At 43.5% G+C, this 22,327-nt stretch overlaps 1 protein-coding gene across 1 annotated transcript in view; it reads right to left on the bottom strand.

The window, feature by feature from the left end:
- LOC138853057 (uncharacterized) overlaps window positions 1-20,873 on the bottom strand; it is a 30,736-nt gene extending 9,863 nt beyond the window's left edge. Inside the window, exons 1-2 of the mRNA XM_070087437.1 lie at window positions 20,775-20,873; window positions 8,936-10,028 (exon numbers count right to left, since the gene is read on the bottom strand). Of these exons, the coding sequence (XP_069943538.1) occupies window positions 8,936-10,028; window positions 20,775-20,868 (1,187 nt within the window). The 5' untranslated portion in view covers window positions 20,869-20,873. The remainder of the gene's footprint in view (window positions 1-8,935; window positions 10,029-20,774) is intronic.
- Window positions 20,874-22,327: the final 1,454 nt, after the last annotated feature.

Genomic DNA, 22,327 nt, shown 5'->3' with positions numbered 1-22,327 from the left:
ACCACGATGACATCACATATCATTGTCTAAGGCCTACTTTTACTGGGATATAATCTCCCTCTTTCCTACATACTCTAACTTGAGCCTCACTAGCCTCGTAAAAACTCTTTACTGCTTCAGTAACTTACCTCCTATACCCTACACCTGCAACGTTTGCCACATTGCCTCCCTATCCACCCTGTCATATGCCTTTTCCAAAATCCGTAAATACCACAAAAACCTTTTTAGCCTTATCTAAATACTGTTCATTTATATGTTTCACTGTAAACACTTGGTCTACACACCCCCTACCTTTCCTAAAGCCTCCTTGTTCATCTGTTATCCTAAATTAGAAAACCTACTTAAATCAGAAGACCAACCTAAAGTAGAAGACCAACCGGTATAAGACAACTTACATAAGATGGATGACCTGCGACATATATTGACAGTATATTGATGATAAAGGCTAAAGTGTCATTTGAAAACAGGTGAATTTGTAAATGAAGTGATAAGCCTATAGAGGGAGGTGCCAGAAGTCGCCAGAAACTTACCACAGGTCAGCTGTTTTTAATAATCTTCCTGGCTTGCTAGTGTACTCGCATATAATCTAGTGATACCAGTGAATAGCAGAATACAGTGTTGTAGTAGCAACTAACCAGTATTATAATGGTACTTAGTGGAGTGGAGTGATTTTCATTAGTTTCTTTTTTCTTGAAATACCAGACGTATACTGTGAATTTCATATAACCTGTAGTTACCAGCGCTCGCAATATACACAACGAGAAGCAATTATTACTACAGAAAAAGCGTCCTTCCTCCAAAATTTCCACCAGTCAACTATAGTGATAATATAGCATTTATTGTGGTGGAGACGGAAAAAAAATAGAAAAGCTAGATACAGCGATTGATAAACAAGGGTTGAGGTCGACCGTTCGTCATTGTAGGAGTTGCCAGCAGTCACCGGTTTCTTCAGCACGCAAGTTATACTTTTGTATCAATCAAATCACATATTACTCGGGTAAATAATTTCCAGTAGATCCTTCATGTGTTAGCTCAAATCACCGACCAGTATGTTTTAAATAAGTGACCCACTGATCAGATCAGATCGACTGGTCCGAACCCTTGACTGGTCCGAACCCTTGACTGGTCCGAACCCTTGACTGGTTTCAAACGGTTTCGTTGGACAATAAAGCAGACTGTAAACGGATGGGGTTGTAGGCGCCCTTATAAACACAATCATTAAATATAAATCAGGAACGTGACGGTAAGCTGTCCAATATACAAAAACAGTTAGAAACAGAAATACAAATAGCTAGAGCTTCATTTAAGGAGGTTATTAATAGAATATTCAAGAGGTTGCTAGTAGAATTGCAGTAAATCAACCATTCAAATCATTATGAAGCTGTGTGTAGTCTGTGGTCAGTCAAACAAACGGGCTTCCACATGGGTAAATTGTCATTTTTGTGGAAATTGGTGTCACGCCCCTTGTGCAGATATCCAAGAACTAGCTACAAGCAGTGTTAAAACAGGGAAGTGTTTTTGGGTATGCCCAAATGAGAAAAATCTGTGGACTAAAATCACAAGGGTATTAAAAGAGGACAACATCAAAGCTGCTTTCATAGAAAACCTGGAAGCTTTCTACAACAGATGGGAACATAAAAAGTCTGGGCTGAATGGTACTGCCCTTGATACTGGCCATGTAGTCACAAACTGTAAGGCTGGAGGTGATGTCCTGGTAGTCAGTAAATGTGGGGCTGATAGTGCTGTCCTGGGAGACAGTAATGGTGAAGCTGGAGGTGCTGTCCTGGGAGACAGTAATGGTGAAGCTGGAGGTGCTGTCCTGGGAGACAGTAATGGTGAAGCTGGAGATGCTGTCCTGGGAGACAGTAATGGTGAAGCTGGAGATTTTGTCCAGGTAGTCGGGAATTATACGCAGGAAGGAATACATATAAATGACCTCATAGGGGACAGGAGCCATAGTAGGGAAACAAGTGTAGTCAAAGATAAGATAAAACCAATATTGCAAACTAGAAATACCGCAGGAAAAAGCAAACAAGAGGACTCCACTAGCAATAGTGAGGATATATTGCCAAAAACAACTGGTGGGAGCTGCATTGTTGGTGCTAGGGAGGATAGAAGTAAAATATGCACCAACAGGGAATACAGTCACAGAAACCCAAGGCAAACGGAAACCAAGCCTGTGCACATACTATGCACTTGGTATCTGCTGGCATGGGAAATCTGGAAAAACAGATGGGACGTGCAACTATGACCACCCTAGAAAATGCCATGCCCATATGACAACAGGAAAATGCAAACTCCCTTCCTGTAAGCTTTTTCACCCTGAACTGTGTACCTCTTCAGTACAGGAAAGACTGTGCTATAACTTAAATTGCCAGGCATACCATCTAAAGGGGACAAAAAGATACAAAACATCCAGGCCATGGGAAAACCTGGGTAGCCACAGCCACTCAAGAGGGAGAGGTTTTTTAGTGCCAGGAAGGAAAAAAAACTGGCAGGAAATGGCAGAAATCGTACACCAAATCCAGTCATTCCTGGAGTGGAACCACAGTCGATGGCCTCCACTCCAAACCAACAGATACAGATACTAATGCCGGAAAAAAAAAATCCCCCCCCCCAGTACCAACAACACCACCAGTCCGATAACATTCTTCTTTGCAAATATACAGGGTCTAAAGCCAGCAACAAACAACAAAATACCTTTCATCCGTGGACTGCTTGCAGAGGCAAAGGCAATGTTCGCGGCTTTCACTGAGACCCACATGAAGGATCACTTGGACAACGAAATATGGATCCCAGGTTACAACCTATACAGATGTGACAGAGTGAACAGGCAAAAGAGGGGGGGGGGGTTGGCCTGTACATTGCAGAGTCACTTGTTTGCACAGAACTGCTTAATGCCTCAAATGATGTAGTGGAAGTTTTAGCAGTAAAGGTCGAGAACCAAAACCTAGTCATTGTGGTAGTCTACAAGCCTCCGGATGCAACATCCCAGCAATTCCAGAAACAGCTGTTAAAAATTGACCACTGTCTGGAAAATCTGCCAGCTCCTGCACCCAACATCTTGCTCCTGGGGGATTTCAACTTAAGGCACCTAAAATTGAGGAATATAGCAAATAATATTGTTGCAGTAATAACACCAGGAGGCAGCTCTGATGAAAACTCACACTCACACGAGCTTTTAAATCTCTGCACAAAATTCAATTTAAACCAGCAAATAATAGAGCCTACTAGACTGGAGAATACACTAGACCTCATCTTCACTAACAATGATGATCTGATAAGAAATGTCACCATATCAAAAACAATATACTCAGATCACAACATAATTGAGGTTCAGACATGTATGCGTGGAGCCCCAGACCGACATAATGAGACTAGTCACGAGGGAGCATTCACCAAATTCAACTTCAATAATAAAAACATAAAGTGGGACCAAGTAAACCAAGTCCTAACCGATATAAGCTGGGAAGATATACTAAGCAACACAGACCCCAACTTATGCCTAGAACAGATTAACTCGGTGGCACTCGATGTATGCACAAGGCTTATTCCTCTAAGAAAAAGGAGGAGTAGATGTAAAATAGAAAGAGACAGGCGCTCCCTTTACAGGTGACGGAAAATAATAACAGAGCGGCTAAAAGAGGTCAATATATCTGAAATGCGTAGGGAGACACTGGTCAGAGAAATAGCAAGCATCGAACTTAAGCTAAAAGAATCCTGTAGGAGTCAGGAATCGCGGGAAGAACTAAAAGCCATAAATGAAATCGAAAGAAACCCAAAGTATTTCTTCTCCTATGCCAAATCAAAATCGAGAACAACGTCCAGTATTGGCCCCCTACTTAAACAAGATGGGTCCTACACAGATGACAGCAAGGAAATGAGTGAGCTACTCAAGTCCCAATATGACTCAGTTTTTAGCAAGCCGCTAACCAGACTGAGAGTCGAAGATCAAAATGAATTTTTTATGAGAGAGCCACAAAATTTGATTAACACAAGCCTATCCGATGTTATCCTGACGCCAAATGACTTCGAACAGGCGATAAATGACATGCCCATGCACTCTGCCCCAGGGCCAGACTCATAGAACTCTGTGTTCATCAAGAACTGCAAGAAGCCCCTATCACTAGCCTTTTCCATCCTATGGAGAGGGAGCATGGACACGGGGGTCGTCCCACAGTTACTAAAAACAACAGACATAGCCCCACTCCACAAAGGGGGCAGTAAAGCAACAGCAAAGAACTACAGACCAATAGCACTAACATCCCATATCATAAAAAATCTTTGAAAGGGTCCTAAGAAGCAAAATCACCACCCATCTAGAAACCCATCAGTTACACAACCCAGGGCAACATGGGTTTAGAACTGGTCGCTCCTGTCTGTCTCAACTATTGGATCACTACGACAAGGTCCTAAATGCACTAGAAGACAAAAAGAATGCAGATGTAATATATACAGACTTTGCAAAAGCCTTCGACAAGTGTGACCATGGCGTAATAGCGCACAAAATGCGTGCTAAAGGAATAACAGGAAAAGTCGGTCGATTGATCTATAAATTCCTCACTAACAGAACACAGAGAGTAGTCGTCAACAGAGTAAAGTCCGAGGCAGCTACGGTGAAAAGCTCTGTTCCACAAGGCACAGTACTCGCTCCCATCTTGTTCCTCATCCTCATATCCGACATAGACAAGGATGTCAGCCACAGCACCCTGTCTTCCTTTGCAGATGACACCCGAATCTGCATGACAGTGTCTTCCATTGCAGACACTGCAAGGCTCCAGGCGGACATCAACCAAATCTTTCAGTGGGCTGCAGAAAACAATATGAAGTTCAACGATGAGAAATTTCAATTACTCAGATATGGTAAACATGAGTAAATTAAATCTTCATCAGAGTACAAAACAAATTCTGGCCACAAAATAGAGCGAAACACCAACGTCAAAGACCTGGGAGTGATTATGTCGGAGGATCGCACCTTCAAGGACCATAACATTGTATCAATCGCATCTGCTAGAAAAATGACAGGATGGATAATGAGAACCTTCAAAACTAGGGAGGCCAAGCCCATGATGACACTCTTCAGGTCACTTGTTCTATCTAGGCTGGAATATTGCTGCACACTAACAGCACCTTTCAAGGCAGGTGAAATTACCGACCTAGAAAATGTACAGAGAACTTTCACGGCGCGCATAACGGAGATAAAACACCTCAATTACTGGGAGCGCTTGAGGTTCCTAAACCTGTATTCCCTGGAACGCAGGAGGGAGAGATACATGATTATATACACCTGGAAAATCCTAGAGGGACTAGTATCGAACTTGCACACCACGAAAATCACTCACTACGAAAGCTAAAGACTTGGCAGACGATGCACCATCCCCCCAATGAAAAGCAGGGGTGTCACTAGCACGTTAAGAGACCATACAATAAGTGTCAGGGGCCCGAGACTGTTCAACTGCCTCCCAGCACACATAAGGGGGATTACCAACAGACCCCTGGCAGTCTTCAAGCTGGCACTGGACAAGCACCTAAAGTCAGTTCTTGATCAGCCGGGCTGTGGCTCGTACGTTGGTTTGCGTGCAGCCAGCAGCAACAGCCTGGTTGATCAGGCTCTGATCCCCCAGGAGGCCTGGTCACAGACCGGGCCGCGGAGGCGTTGACCCCCGGAACTCTCTCCAGGTAAACTCCAGGTAAACATGTAGACGAACTACCTGAAGAAGAAGACGTACCTGAAGGAAATCTACTCGAAGTAGAGGCCACAGTGAACTGAGAAGAAACAATGAGCTGAGAGGATACAGTGAGATGAGAGGCCACAGTGAGCTGAGAGTACACAGTGAGCTGAGAGGTCACAATGAGCTGAGAGGCTACAGTGAGCTGAGAGGATATAGTGAGCTGAGAAGCCACAACGAGCCGAGAGGCCCTAATTAGCTTTAAGTCCACACATTGGCGAGAGGCCCAAACATTCTAAGAGGAGCAGCCTTGCTGAGAAGCTTCACTTTGCTGACAGTGGAGAGGGAACTCCTGGAGGAGAGAAGCAACTTAGTGGAGAGGACCTGCCTGATGGAGAGGATCTACCTGACAGAGAGGACCTGCCTGATGGAGAGGATCTACCTGGTGGAGAGGACCTGTCTGATGGAGAGAATCTACCCAGTGGAGGGGAACTACCTGATGGAGAGGATCTACCTGGTGGAGGAGACCTACTTGATGGAGAGGATCTACCTGGTGTGGAGAGAACCTGCCTGATGTAGAGGATCTACCTGGTGGAAAGGACCTGCCTGACAGAGAGGATCTATGTGGCATGCAAAGACTGTGTTACACTTTATTCAGAGCATGTACACACTCCCAGGTGCTAAGGGTTTAACGGTAAGGGTACCCATCGTTAAATCAGTACCTTCGTTCGTTAACCAATCACAGGCGGGCCTGCCAAGGGCTGAGGCAATGTGGTTTCACTCGCAGTCAGCCCTTGCCAGACTTGCTTCTAGCTGGCTGAAGAACGGTGCTCTCTCTGGGTTCTGTTGTGGTCTTTAAACACCGTGTGGTACACTTATATTTCAACTCCATGTACATAGTGTACATAGCTGAATCTTACTGGTGAAGGAAAGTACAAGTTAAAGACTAATGCTGTATTTATTTTCGCTCCAAGATCGATTACGACCAGGTCAACATGCCATTATTACCTGTGTTTGTAATATGAGGGCCTGTCCGGGATCTAGAGCTGGAGCTGGTCTTAGGGCCATTCAGAAAGCCTTGCTATCGCTCGGCATTGCTTGTCAGCCTTGCTATCACTCGGCATTGCTTGTCAGCCTTGCTATCGCTCAGCATTGTTTGTCGGCATTGCTGTCACTTTCGTTATTGCACGTCAGCCTTGCTATTGTGTGTGCATATCCCACATTCACTGCTGCTTGTTGCCTATAATGCAAACAGCATGTTGGGTTGGGGTTAATGCCACCGACATGAGTCAAGTGATTTGTGTCTGAATACACACTACTAAATCTGTCCAAACTATCTCTACATCATTGCTGGCAAATTGCTAGTTCTATTGGTATTATCAATGGACTATCACTGCTGCGGAGCTTTGTCTTTGTAGTATTATTCGTACAAAGTTGAGAGCTGAAGCAACTATGGTGCACCAAACTGAGATATCTCCCGGTACAGATGTTAATCGCAGATCTCCGTTTAGGTTCCTCCGTAATGTGGAAGGGACAACACCAAAGCAACCAGACCAGCAGTCTCGTGAAGCAGGTGAAGCAGTTGTACACCTGTTAACTCTTTCAGGGCCTAGTTTCTAGGTCTTTTGTGTATCCGTATGCTCTTGCGCTACCGTCCACAGGATGGATATGGGGTGCACAATAAAGTAGCCACTTCGGTGGCAAAATTCTAAAAATCTCTGTGCTCTCTTTCTATATCTGATCTTCTAGGATTCCTTGATGGTACATATTTAACACAGAATTTGTGTTAAGCTTCTCCAGGCACTGGTGAGGATTTAGGGTGCTTATAAATGTTTTCCAAGATGTCTGATAGTTATTGTTTAAGTTTATCGCAGTCAGTTCTATAGTTGTTACTGAACATCCCTTCTTTGTACTTTATTGCTGGAATACCCCAACCTGAGGTTTATACTCGTTTGTACTTCTGTGATATTGTGGTCAGAGTATAGTTAGATTGTTTTTGTGATTGTTATGTCTCTGATAAGTTCCTTGTTGTTTGTGAATCAGATCCAATGGGATGAGTTATCTGTTGGTTCAGTGCTAACTTTTCACAAAGCCTCATTACTTCCCTGATATAAACCTGTTAAACCAGGAACTATTTCTGGTATTGCTGTGATGAACCATCTTTCATTTCACATATTTGCTGTCGGATTTTTCAGCCTTTCAAGACAACTATCTATCGTCCTTATCTAATCTTTAAATTCCTCAGCTTTTGCTGACGGTACTAGGATAATTACCACGTTCCTATTTTCTACTTTAATTCCTAGAACTTTTGCTGAATAATTTGATGAATTCTGTGTAACAAAAATAATCTTTTCAGAGTCTTACTCCTCCCTGTGATTTATTAACTATGTAGCATCTATACATATTACAGTTTTTTAATCACTATTTTACCGTCCAAAACATCCCTTGCAAGTATTTTTGCAAATGCTCCAAACATGGGATTCGCCTCTGAGAGGAGCCCACTAATATAAATATCTTTGTCATTTTTATTTGCTTTCAAACTCTAAACGTTTGCAAAAAAGGATCTACCATTTGAGATGTTTTGGTAATGTACAACCTCTATCGCCCCTTGTGTACACACCCCAGTAATGATTCTGCATTTGTCATTTGCTCATTAGACCCAGTTGAGTGTATAACTGACTTGGTTTGTCCCACTACTGTGAGAGGATCTACCTAGTGGAGAGGCACTATATAGTAGAGAGCATGTACCTGGTAGATAGGACCTATTCGGTGGACAGGATCTACTTGGTGGACCGAACCTACTATTGGATAGAGCCTACCTGGTGGACAGAACCAACCTGCTGAATAGAACCTACCTGGTGGATACAGCCTACCTGGTGGATAGAGCCTACCTGGTGGATAGGACCTACCTGGTGGATAGAACCTGCCTGGTAGATAGAATCTACCTGGTGGATAGAATCTACCTGTGGATAGAACTTACCTGGTGAATAAAACCTACCTGGTGGATAGAATATACCTGGTGGACAGAATCTCCCAGGTGGACAGAATCTGCCTGGTAGATGGAATCTACTTGGCGGAGAGAACCTACCTGGTGGATAGGACCTATCCGGTGGAGAGGGCGAACTTGGCGGAGAGGACCTACCTGGTGGATAGGACGTACCTGGTGGAGAGGATCTGCCTGATGGGGAGAACCTTCTTGATGGAGAATACGTATCTAAGAATGAAGCTACCTGATGTGGAGAATTTACCTGAGTGACAGAACCTACCTGATGATAGTGTAGATGCATCTCATGTTGGTGTAGTATGGACCAGGATAGCCTGGGCTCTGGATAGTGAATTTCGTGCTGTTGAAATCCTGACGACAGGACGCGTCTTCTTCACGGCCATCGTGCATTTGTATCACTTTAGGGTCCCGCTGCCTAAAGGTGGGCTTAATCCTCTCGACGTCAGGGTTTGTTGTTGCCCTGGTGTTGCTAATATTAAACGCCTGAGGTAAGAGGATTTCAGGTGCTGGCTTAAGGATAGGCCGTGAAAAGAAAACAGGAGTGACTGTAGGCTGAGTAGGAGAAGAGGTTGTCGATGAGGTAGAGACGGTAGATGGGATGGTCGGAAAAGGTGTGGTGATTGGGTAGGGAGTAGTTGGGAAAAAGGGAATGAAGGGATTATGGGTGGTGTAATCAGGAATGGGAGGCAAATATCCGGGACTAAATGTAGTGTAGGTTGTACTTGGGGAAATATAACCTATGCTTATATCGTAACTTGCAGCTGGTGTCCCATAGCTTGTGGCTGGGGCCCCATAACTTGTAGCTGGGGCCCCATAACTTATGACTGGGGCCCCATAACTTGTGGCTGGGGCCCCATAACTTGTGGCTGGTGCCCCATAACTTGTGGCTGGGGCCCTGTAGTTTGTAACTGGTGCCCCATAACTTGTGGCTGGGGCCCTGTAGTTTGTAACTGGTGCCCCATAACTTGTCGTTGGGTCCTTGTAACTTGCTGCTGGAGTTCTACCACTTGGAACTGAAGTACCATAACTTGGAGCGTTATTGGAGCTGAGGGGAAGACTTGTGTAATGACCTGAGTAACGACGACGGGAGAAAGGATTGAACTTCGAAAATGGATTCAGTTTTGGTTTCAAAATCGGTCTAGTAGGCCTGAAAAATCCTGGTCTGCGGCTGTTGTAATTATAACGGTGGTGGTGATAGTGCGGCCTGTAAGTGGGATACCTTGGGTAGATTGGATAAGTGGGCCTGAAGTGTCCGCAGGTGACCTGAGTGACCTCAATGCTGAACCCACGACTTGAACCCGATGCGTTGGAGTGAAAGTAGAGATCCAGGAGTGGAGTGGTGAAGTGGTACTTGCCTGTGAATAAAAGAATGAAACTGACAGTCAACGTAACGTCATTCTCGGAAGTACTTTAATATTCAGCTGAAATTATTACATAATATTGAACACAAAGATTTCAGTATCTCACTGCAGGCAAGAAATACATTAGAGAATGTTGTATATTATAGCCCATCCATATTGGAGCTTTAAGCGTTTTGGGAGACTAACCCCATAAATTATTATGAGGCTACCAGCTCTCTAATTATTCATGTCGATACCAACGCTTTAAAAGTTTATTTAGTTACCAATGTTTTAAGTGTTCACGACTATACTAATACTTTACTAATCCTTTAAACACTTATAGGGATACCAGAGGTACCAGAGGTACTATGATATGACTAGCGCTGCAAGTTGTCAGGCAGATATTTATTTTCATTGACACTGTCGATTTATAACAGGTAAATATTTATAAATATAGATTATTCAAATGTAGATTATTCAAATGTAGATTATTCAAATATAGATTATTCTAATACAGATTATTCATATGTGTCCTAACCATACAAAACCTATCCAATCCTATCCTAGTATAATGTAACCTAATGTAAAACAGTCCGACCCGTCCCAGTCTAACAAAATCCATATAAACCTAACCTAAATTAACGTAATCCAGTCCAACACAAACTGACTTAACCTGACCCAAATTTAAGCAGCCTGACCCAGCCTAACCCAACGCAATCCATCCCAGCCTAGCCTAACCCATACTAACCTAACCCAAACAAATTGATACAACACAAACCCAACCAGAAGAAAAAAACAGCCGTACTAAATTTAAGCTGGCAGAAAAAAACTATTGTTAAATTTCTTATAAATTTCAACTTACTAACTGAAGGAAAAGTTACAACATACAGTGGACCCTCGACTAACGCTATTAATCCGTTCCTGAGAGCTCATCGTTAGTCAGAATAATCGTTAGTCAAGTTAATTTTCCCCATAAGAAATAATGGAAATCAAATTAATCCGTGCAAGACACCCAAAAGAATTGAAAAAAAAATTTAACACATGAAATATTAATTTTAATACACACAAACTGAAGAAGACATGCACAGTTACATGACACTTATCTTTATTGAAGATCTGGTGATGATTGATGGGATGGGAAGAGGGGAGTGTGTTGATGGTCTTAGTGTTTAGAAGGGGAATCCCCTTCCATTAGGACTTGAGGTGGCAAGTCCTTTTTCGGGGTTACTTCCCTTCTTCTTTTAATGCCACTAGGACCAGCTTGAGAGTCACTGGACCTCTGTCGCACAACATATCTGCTCATAGAGGCCTGTACCTCTCGTTCTTTTATGACATTCCTAAAGTGTTTCACAACATTGTCAATGTCACCATTAAACACTTGTTCAGGTTTCAGTCCTTCACTGTCTATGTACTCCTTGAATTCCTGCACATATTTTTCAGCTGCTTTTTGGTCCAAACTGGCAGCCTCACCATGCCTTATCACACTATGTATGCCACTACGATTCTTAAATCTCTCAAACCAACCTTTGCTGGCCTTAAATTCACTCACATCACCACTAGTTGCTGGCATTTTTCTAATTAAATCGTCATGCAACTTCCTAGCCTTTTCACATATGATCGCTTGAGAGATGCTATCTCCTGCTATCTGTTTTTCGTTTATCCATACCAATAACAGTCTCTCAACATCTTCTATCACTTGCGATCTCAGTTTCGAAAACATAGTTGCACCTTTGGCAAGAACAGCTTCCTTGATTGCCGTTTTCTTGGCCACAATAGTAGCGATGGCTGATTGGGGTTTTGTGTACAGCCTGGCCAGCTCGGAGACATGCACTCCACTTTCATACTTAGCAATGATCTCTTTCTTCATATCCATAGTAATTCTCACCCTTTTTGCTGTAAGGTTGGCACTAGAAGCTTTCTTGGAGCCCATGGTGACTTATTTTGCAGGTGCAATCACTAAAAAGGCTGTGACAATATGAAATGTTCCGATTGTATGCTTGGAAACGACTGCGGTGGCTGGCTGGCTTGTAAACACTGGCCAGAAGTGGACGCATCTCAGATGGAACGAATAGTGTTGGTCGAGTTTTTTTAGCGCAAATCGAGGCAAAATTTTTGCGATAAAATGTATCGCTAGTCAGATTTATCGTTAATCGATGCCATCGCTGGTCGAGGGTCCACTGTATATATATATATATATATATAGTATATATATATATATATATATATGTCTGTAATTATTAATAATAATTATAGACCTACAGCGATCATGACACTAGTATGTATAGTAGACTGTCGATTAAGTCTGTAGTTAAGCTCCTGAAAATGCAGTGTTAGATGAATCCATGTTAAAGGAACTGAAGGACTTATAGGAAAAATAGGGTTACGTTCCTAAAACCCCCAAAAAAGCCTAACAACTACTTTTTTTTTTGGGGGGGGGTCTCCAAATCTTACAAAAATAAAAATAATAATTCAGTTGTTATTCATTAATGTTACAATGTATGTTTTTTCTGTTGCTTAAAGCTAAAAATGCTACAAATATTTCTTACAGTAAATTGTAGTTGCTGGTTTTTGTGGATGATTGTGAAGGAATGGAGAGGCATGCTGAGGCCCATCTGGGCTGAGGTGAATGGTAGTCCTCTCAGTAAGTCAGTCCAGTCAAGTGAGTCAGTAGGTCAATCACTCAAGTCAGTACAGTCATTCAATTCAGTAGGTTACTCATTCAAGTCAGTAAGTCAGGTCATTCAGTAAATCAGTAAGTCAGGTCATTCAGTAAATCAGTTAAGTCAGTCAGTCAAATTAGTAGGCCATCAGGCAGTAAATCAGTCAGTCAGGTAATAAGCAGTCATTATATCAATCAAGTCATTCAGTAAATCATTAAGTCAATCAGTAAAGTCATTTAGTAAATCAGTAGGTCAATCAGTCAAGTTGGTCAGTCAAGTCAGTAAATCAGTCAAGTCATTTAGTAAATCAGTAAGTCAATCAGTCAAGTTGGTCAGTCAAGTCAGTAAATCAGTCAAGTCAGTAGGTCAGTCATTCAAGTAAGTTATTCAATAAATCAGTGAAGCCATTCAGTAAATCAGTCAAGTCAGCAGGTCAGTCAGTCAAGTAAGTCATTCAGTAAATCAATCACTCAAGCCAGTGAGTTAGTCAGTCAAGTCAGTAAGCCAGTCAGTAATTCAGTCAAGTCATTCAGTAAATCAGGTCAGTAATTCAGTAAATCAGGTCAGCAATTCAGTAAATCAGTCAAGTTAGGTCAATCAAGTCATTCAGAAAATCAATAAATCAAGTCAGTCAGTAAGTCAGTCATCCAGTTTGCGTCACTAAATTTTTTTCCGTTCCGAGAAACCGAACCGTGTAATGGAGAAAACGTTTTATAGGAAACCCTTAACTTTTGATCACTGTCAGTGTGACAGTCATAGTGTTATTACATAGGGTTATTGATCACTGCCAGTGTGACAGTCATTGTGTCATTACATAGGTTTATTGATCACTGCTGGCGTGACAGTCTTAGTACCACTACACTGGGTTATTGATCACTCCTGGCGTGGCAGTCTAAGTACCACTACACTGGGTTATTGATCACTGCTGGCGTGGCAGTCTTAGTACCACTACACTGGGTTATTGATCACTGCTGGCGTGGCAGTCTTAGTACCACTACACTGGGTTATTGATCACTGCTGGCGTGGCAGTCTAAGTACCACTACACTGGGTTATTGATCACTGCTGGCATGGCAGTCTTAGTACCACTACACTGGGTTATTGATCACTGCTGGCGTGGCAGTCTTAGTACCACTACACTGAGTTATTGATCACTGCTGGCGTGGCAGTCTTAGTACCACTACACTGGGTTATTGATCACTGCTGGCGTGGCAGTCTTATTACCACTACACTGGGTTATTGATCACTGCTGGCGTGGCAGTCTAAGTACCACTACACTGGGTTATTGATCAATGCTGGCATGGCAGTCATAGTACCACTACACTGGGTTATTGATCACTGCTGGCGTGGCAGTCTAAGTACCACTACACTGGGTTATTGATCACTGCTGGCGTGGCAGTCTTAGTACCACTACACTGGGTTATTGATCACTGCTGGCGTGGCAGTCTAAGTACCACTACACTGGGTTATTGATCACTGCTGGCATGGCAGTCTTAGTACCACTACACTGGGTTATTGATAACTGCTGGCGTGGCAGTCTAAGTACCACTACACTGGGTTATTGATCACTGCTGGCATGGCAGTCTTAGTACCACTACACTGGGTTATTGATCACTGCTGGCGTGGCAGTCTTAGTACCACTACACTGGGTTATTGATCACTGCTGGCCCGGCAGTCTTAGTACCACGACATGGGGTTATTGATCACTGTTGGTGTGGCAGTCTTAGTGTCACTACACTGGGTTATTGATCACTGCTGGCGTGGCAGTCTTAGTACCACGGCATGGGGTTATTGATCACTGTTGGTGTGGCATCAGAGTGTCACTACACGGGGTTCTTGATCACTGTTGGTGTGGCAGTCATAGTGTCACTACACGGGGTTATTGATCACTGTTGGTGTGGCAGGCATAGTGTCACTACACGAGGTTATTGATCACTCTTGGTGTGGCAGTCTTGGTGTCACTACACGGGGTTCTTGATCACTCTTGGTGTGACAGTCATAGTGTCACTACACGGGGTTATTGATCACTTTTGGTGTGGCAGGCATAGTGTCACTACACGAGGTTATTGATCACTCTTGGTGTGGCAGTCTTGGTGTCACTACAAGGGTTATTGATCACTGTTGGTGTGGCAGTCATAGAGTCAATACACGGCGTTACTGATCAATGCTGGTGTGGCAGTCTTAGTACCACTACAATGGGTTATTGATCACTGCTGGCGTGGCAGTCTTAGTGTCACTACACGGGGTTATTGATCACTGCCAGTGTGTCAATTATAGTGCCACTAAACGATGTTATTGATCACTGCTGGTGTGGCAGTCATAGTGTCACTATACGGTTTCCTTACCTATACAATAGATATATACAATAGATATATACAACAGATATATACAACAGATACATACAACAGATATATACAACAGATACATACAACAGATATACACAACAGATATACAACACATGTATACAAACATATTTGCTGGATCTACAGATCTGTCTCCGTAATGTATAATTATATATAGTAATTATTTTAACACTGTCCATGGAACATTAGTAAATATTTTTTAATAAATATTTTATGTTGTATGTAATATTCAACATGTACATTCAACTTAGTAGTGGAACAGTCTTATCATTTAATATTTACCAGTATTGATCTATTCTTTTATATATTTGTATATTTTAAAATTTTTAACTTAGAGTGTTGACTATGTACAATGTATCGACAGCCTATAACTTTATCTAATATACATCTAACTTGTTTTAAACAATAGCAAAATAAATTTTACATGTTTGATACCAGTTTATAACTCACTCATTATTATTAATACCTTCCTGTAATAACATTTCCTAATAAATAATTAATTGGCTTTAAATCGTAGTTGATATCCTAGCCATATGAATTTCCAAAGAAGAGTCTTTGAATACATTAATTTAGCTTGACGTCTGATGAACTTTTGTTACAACCAACTCACATGTGGAAATTTATTTGGTCCAAATAGTTCCACAGCTCAGATCCAGCATGGTCGTCTGGTCGGCTGAGCCGGACGGCCCTTAAACCCTCCCAAACAAGGCATTCTCTGGTTGGCAGTTGTTGGTAAGCTTATTTAATTTATAGATTTACTCTTCAGGGAAGGAGTAGGTAGTTTTACTGGTAGTACACTAATATTAGGTTTACTGAGGCATCTGTAGATAATGATAAAGTAGACCTAAGACCTTAACATAGGTAGTTATAGGCCGATAATGTAGGCAAACACTAGGATAAGTTAGCTAGGGAGAACTGGCAGCCCTAGCTTGATTGAGGAGGCGCGGGTCACAAAGACAGAATAGGGTCCTTCTTACGACAGACACCAACTGGACAAGACGTGCCGTGAACAGCAGACGGCGCCCCCACGTGTCTTCACATCTGAGACCTGGGGAAATCTGGTAGAGGCACCTTGATGTACCGTAGATGATCTCCTCCATCAGCCCTTACAGTAAGACAAGATCTTCACCTTTTCCTGTAGGTTCTGGCCAGTGTATTGGGAGATTGTGGGTTGAGTTTTAACTGTGGGCCCGGCGTGCTACAGAGAGAGCATGCCCAGTAAGTACCAGTGTCTCAGAGCCATCTGAAGCTAGTGTCTGAGTCTGCATAGTTATACTAGGGGATACATACCCTCTTGGATATAGGAATTTCTGAGGTGCAGGCAGGACACTAATTACGATTGAATATTGCAGGAGTTAATGCTCCCGGTTGCACGTGGTTTCTGAGGGGAAGTCCAAAGGGGCTAAAGCTAGGCTTAGGAAGTTGAAGATCAGGATATATGCTGCAACACCAAGTAAGTTAGTCCTTTATACGTGCATGCAGGCGAGGTTTCTTGCAATACCAATCATTTGTGAAAATCTGTCCTATAAGCCACTTGTGAGGCTGAGGTACCCACCTCAGAGCTCGGTGTCAACAGAGTTTGCCAGGGTAGGCGACTCACTTGGAGGCAGTCCACACAAATTTTCACATCACAGGTCCAAGTCTGAAGGGACGTCAGTCTCTGGTCAAATAGATTATTAATGCGTTACTTCCTACTGAATATGACCTTATCCCTGATCAAACAGACATTATGAAGTTGAGAACTTAACCTGAGAAGTAGATGGTATTTGTACTGATGCGAGGTATAGTTCATATGAGTACTGACGTGATGGGTAGTGGGTATGAGTATTGATGTGAAGATTAGTATGTATGCTGAGGTGATGAGTAGTGGATATGTGTACAGATGTGAAGGGTAGTTGGTATATGTACTAACTTTCTGACACAAGGACTATTGTGATTAGACATGCACAGACGTGTTAAGTAGTGGGAAGGTACTGACGTGAAGGGTAGTGGGTGTGTATTGATGTGAAGGGTAGAGTGTGCGTGTGGGTACTGACGTGAATAGTAAAGTGTGTGTGTGTGTGTATATATACTGAGGTGAAGGGATAGTGAGCGTGTTTTGAAGTGTGTATGTGTGTGTGTGTGTGTGTGTGCTCACCTATTTGTACTCACCTGTTTTTTGTTGCAGGGATTGAGTCACAGCTCCTGGCCCCGCCACTTTGGTGGTCGCTACTAGGTCCATTCTCTCCTTGCTCCATGAACTTTATCGTATCTCTTCTTAAAGCTATGTATGGATCCTGCATCCACTACATCACTTTCCAGATTGTTTCACTTTCTGACAACTCTATAACTGAAGAAATACTTCTTAACATCCCTGTGACTCATCTAAGTTTCAACTTCCAGTTGTGATCCCTTGTTGCTGTGTCCCATTTCTGAAACATTCTGTTTCTATCCACCTTGTAATTTTCAGTATTTTGTATGGTTATCATGTACCCAATATCTCTCCTGTCCTCCAGTGTCATCAGGTTGATTTCCCTTAACCTCTCCTAGTAGGACATACTCCTTAGCTAAGGGACTAGTCTCGTTACAAACCTTTGCACTTTCTCTAATTTCCTTACTTGGTTGGCTAGGTGTGGGTTCCAAACTGGTGCTGCATACTCCAATTTAGGCCTGACGTACACGGTATACAGAGTCTTGAATGATTCCTTACTCAGGTGTCGAAACGCTGTCCTTGGGTTTTCCTGGCGACCATATGCTGCAGCAGTTATTTGGTTGATGTGCGCCTCAGGAGATGTGTTGTGTATTATACTCATCGCAAGATCCTTTTCTTAGAGTGAGGTTTACAGTCTTTGGCCCCCTAGTCTGTACTATGTCTGTGGTCTTCTTTGACCTTCCCTAATCTTCATGAGTTTGCACTTGGCGGAGTTAAACGCCAGGAGTCAGTTGTTGGACCAAGCTTACAGCCTGTCCAGATCTTTTTGTAGTCCTACCTGATCCTCGTCCGCATGAATTCTCCACATTAGCTTCATATCGTCTGCAAACAGAGACACCTCTGAATTAACCCCTTCTGTCATGTCATTCACACATACCAGGAAGCAGCATCGGCCATAGGACTGATGCTTGTGGAACCCCGCTCGTTAAAGGCGCTAACTCTGACACCTTGTCACGTACCATCACTCGTTCTTTCCTTCCTGTTAGGTATTATCTGATCCATTGTAGAGCCTTCCCTCATATTCCTGTCTGCGTCTCTAGCTTTAGCACTAACCTCTTGTGCAGAACTATGTCGAAAGCCTTCTTACCGTCCCAGAAAATACAATGTACCAACCCCTCTCTCTCTCTCCTGCCTTACTTTTGTTACCTTGTCATAAAACTCTAGTACGATTGTGACACAGGATTTCTCCTCCCTGAAACCGTACTGGTTACCGTGTATAAGCTCATTCCTTTCTAGGTGATCCATCATTCTTCTGATAAGCTTCTCCATGACTTAGCATACTATATATGTTAATGAAAGTGGTCAGTAGTTTAATGCTGCCTGTCTCCTTTCTTAATGAATGGGATTATAGTTTTTATGTGTATGTGAATGTGTATGTCTGTGTGTTCGTGGGTGTTTGTGTGTACTCATCTAGTTGTACTCGCCTAGTTATGGTTGCAGGGGCCGATTCAAAGCCTATTCACTGGTCGCTACAAGGTCACTCTTCCTGCTCCATGAGCTTTATCATACTTCTTCTTCAAGCTATGTAAGGATCCTGCCTCCACTACAACACTTGTCAGACTATTCCACTTCCTAACAACTCTGTGACTGAAGAAATACTTTTACCAACCTTGTGATTCATCTAAGTCTTTGACTTCCAATTGTGACCCCTTGTTGCTGTATCGTTATTATATCCCCCTATCTCTCCTTTTCTCCAGTGTCGTCAGGTCGATTTCCCTTAACCTTTCCTCGTAGGACATGCCCCTTAGCTCGGGAACTAGTCTTGTTGTAAACCTTGCGCTTTCTCTAATTTTCTTACGTGCTTGGCTAGGTGTAGGTTCCAAATTGGTGTTGCATACTCTAATATAAGCCTGACGTACACGGTGTGCAGGGTCCAGAACGATTCCTTAGTGAGATGTCGGAATGTTATTCTTATGTTTCCTAGGCACCCATATGCTGCAGCAGTTATTTGGTTGATGTGCGCCTCAGGAGATGTGCCCGGTGTTATACTTGCCCCAAGATCCTTTTCCTTGGGTGAGGTTTGTAGTCTCTGGTGTGAGTGTGTGTACTCACCTAGTTGTGGTTGCAGGGTTCGATTCACAGCTCCTGGCCCAGCCTCTTTACTGGTCGTTACTAGGTCACTCTACCTGCTCCATGAGCTTAATCATACCTCTTCTGTGTGTGTACTCACCTATTTGTACTCACCTATTTGTGGTTGCAGGGGTCGAGTCCTAGCTCCTGGCCCCGCCTCTTCACCGGTTGCTACTAGACCCTCTCTCTCCCCGCTCCATGAGCTTTATCAAACCTCGTCTTAAAACTGTGTATGGTTCCTGCCTCCACTACGTCATTTTCTAGGCTATTCCACTGCCTTACAACTCTATGACTGAAGAAATACTTCCTACTATCTCTCTGACTCATTTGTGTCTTCAACTTCCAATTGTGGCCTCTTGTTTCTGTGTCCCCTCCCTGGAACATCCTGTCCTTGTCCACCTTGTCTATTCCACGCAGTATTTTATATGTCGTTATCATGTCTCCCCTGACCCTCCTGTCCTCCAGTGTCGTCAGGCCGATTTCCCTTAATCTTTCTTCATAGGACATTCCCCTTAGCTCTGGAACTAACCTTGTTGCAAACCTTTGTACTTTCTCTAGTTTCTTGACGTGCTTTATCAAGTGCGGGTTCCAAACAGGTGCTGCATACTCCAGTATGGGCCTGACATACACGGTGTACAGTGTCTTGAATGATTCCTTACTAAGGTGTCGGAATGCTGTTCTCAGGTTTGCCAGGCGCCCATATGCTGCAGCAGTTATCTGATTGATGTGTGCTTCCGGAGACATGCTCGGTGTTATACTCACCCCAAGATCTTTCTCCTTGAGTGAGGTTTGCAGTCTTTGGCCACCTAGCCTATACTCTGTCTGTGGTCTTCTGTGCCCTTCCCCTATCTTCATGACTTTGCATTTGGCAGGATTAAATTCGAGAAGCCATTTGCTGGACCAGGTGTCCAGTCTGTCCAGGTCTCTTTGAAGTCCTGCCTGGTCCTCATCAGATTTAATTCTCCTCATTAACTTCACATCATCTGCAAACAGGGACACTTCTGAGTCTAACCCTTCCGTCATGTCGTTCACATATACCAAAAATAGCACTGGTCCTAGGACCGACCCCTGTGGGACCCCGCTCGTCACAGGTGCCCACTGTGATACATCATTACGTACCATGACTCGTTGTTGCCTCCCTGTCAGGTATTCTCTGATCCATTGCAGTGCCCTTCCTGTTATATGCGCCTGATGCTCTAGCTGTGTGTGTGTGAGTGTGTGTGTGTGTGTGTGTGTGTGTGTATATATATATATATATACTGACTATATGAGTAGAAGTTACGTCTACTACTGACGTGATGAGTTGTGGGAATGTGTGTGCTATGCTATGAGTGCTGCCATTACGGTTAACAGGTATATGTGCTCATATGTAGGGTAGTGGGTCAGTCCACTGACGTGACGGAATGTGGGTAAGTGCACTGACCTAAGGGATAGTTGGTATATATACTTACGTGAGAGGTTTTGTGAATGGGTACTTACGTATTTCTCCCGAATTCCTTTGTCCACATAGTCTCTCCTGTCTGCCCACTTGCAGGTAGTCACCCACACACCCGGAACTGTACTCTATATCCATGTCTAGAATCTGTGTGTGAGAGAGAGAGAGAGAGAGAGAGAGAAAGAGAGAGAGAATGAGTTTTATCAGTAAAATCATCTCACCATTCTTCTTCTTCTTCTTCTTCTTCTTCTTCTTCTTCTTCTTCTTATTATTATTATTATTATTATTATTATTATTATTATTATTATTATTATTTATTATTATTATTATTATTATATTTTATTAACACATAGGCCAATTCCCACCAAGGCAGGGTCGCCCGAAAAAGAAAAACTTTCATCATCATTCACTCCATCACTGTCTTGCCAGAAGGGTGCTTTACACTACAGTTATAAAACTGCAACATTAACACCCCTCCTTCAGCGTGCAGACACTGTACTTCCCATCTCCAGGACTCAAGTCCGGCCTGCCGGTTTTCCTGAATCCCTTCATAAATGTTACTTTGCTCACACTCCAACAGCATGTCAAGTATTAAAAAACATTTTACTCCATTCACTCCTATCAAATAAGCTCACTCATGCTTGCTGAAAATCAAAGCCCCTCGCACACAAATCCTCCTTTACCCCTCCCTCCAACCCTTACTAGGCCGACCCCTACCAGTCTTCCCTCCATTACAGATTTATACACTCTCGAAGTCATTCTGCTTCGTTCCATCTCTCTACATGTCCGAACCATCTCAACAATCCCTCCTCAGCCCTCTGGATAATAAATAGTTTTGGTAGTCCCACACCGTCTCCTAATTTCCAAACTACGAATTCTCTGCATTATATTCACACCACACATTGCCCTCAGACATGACATCTCCACTGCCTCCAGCCTTCTCCTCATTGCAACATTCATCACCCATGCTTCACACCCATACGATAGTGTTGGTACAACTATACCCACCCAGCTGCATCCCCACTCAGCTGCATCGCGCCCAGCTGCATCCCCACCAGGCTACATCCACACCCTGCATCCCCACCAGCTGCATCCCTACCAGCTGCAGCCCCACCAAGCTGCATCCCAACCAAGCTGAATCCCCAAACAAAAAGCCTGGTGGCCTGGTGGTTAACGCTCTCGCTTCACACGGTGAGGGCCTGGGTTCGATTCCCAGCCAGAGTAGAAACATTGGACGTGTTTCTTTCCACCTGTTGTCTATGTTCCCCATCAGTAAAATGGGTACCTGGGTGTTAGTCGACTGGTGTGGGTCGCATCCTGGGACACTGACCTAAGGAGGCCTGGTCACAGACCGGGCCGCGGGGGCGTTGACCCCCGGAACTCTCTCCAGGTAAACTCCAGGTAAACTCCATCCCCATAAGCTACATCCCCACCAGCTGCATCCCTACTCAGCTGCATCCCCACCCAGCTGTATCCTCACTCAGCTGTATCCCCACCGGCTGCATCGAACCCAGTTGCATCCCCACCCAGCATCCATACCCATCAGCATCACCCAGCTGCATCCCCACCAGCTGCATCCCCAAGAGCTGCATCCCTA

Source organism: Cherax quadricarinatus, chromosome 21, assembly GCF_038502225.1.
Source record: "Cherax quadricarinatus isolate ZL_2023a chromosome 21, ASM3850222v1, whole genome shotgun sequence".
Classification (NCBI taxonomy): Eukaryota; Metazoa; Arthropoda; class Malacostraca; order Decapoda; family Parastacidae; genus Cherax; species Cherax quadricarinatus.
Note: the sequence above shows the minus strand (reverse complement) of the source record. Positions and strands in the feature narration are given on the sequence as shown.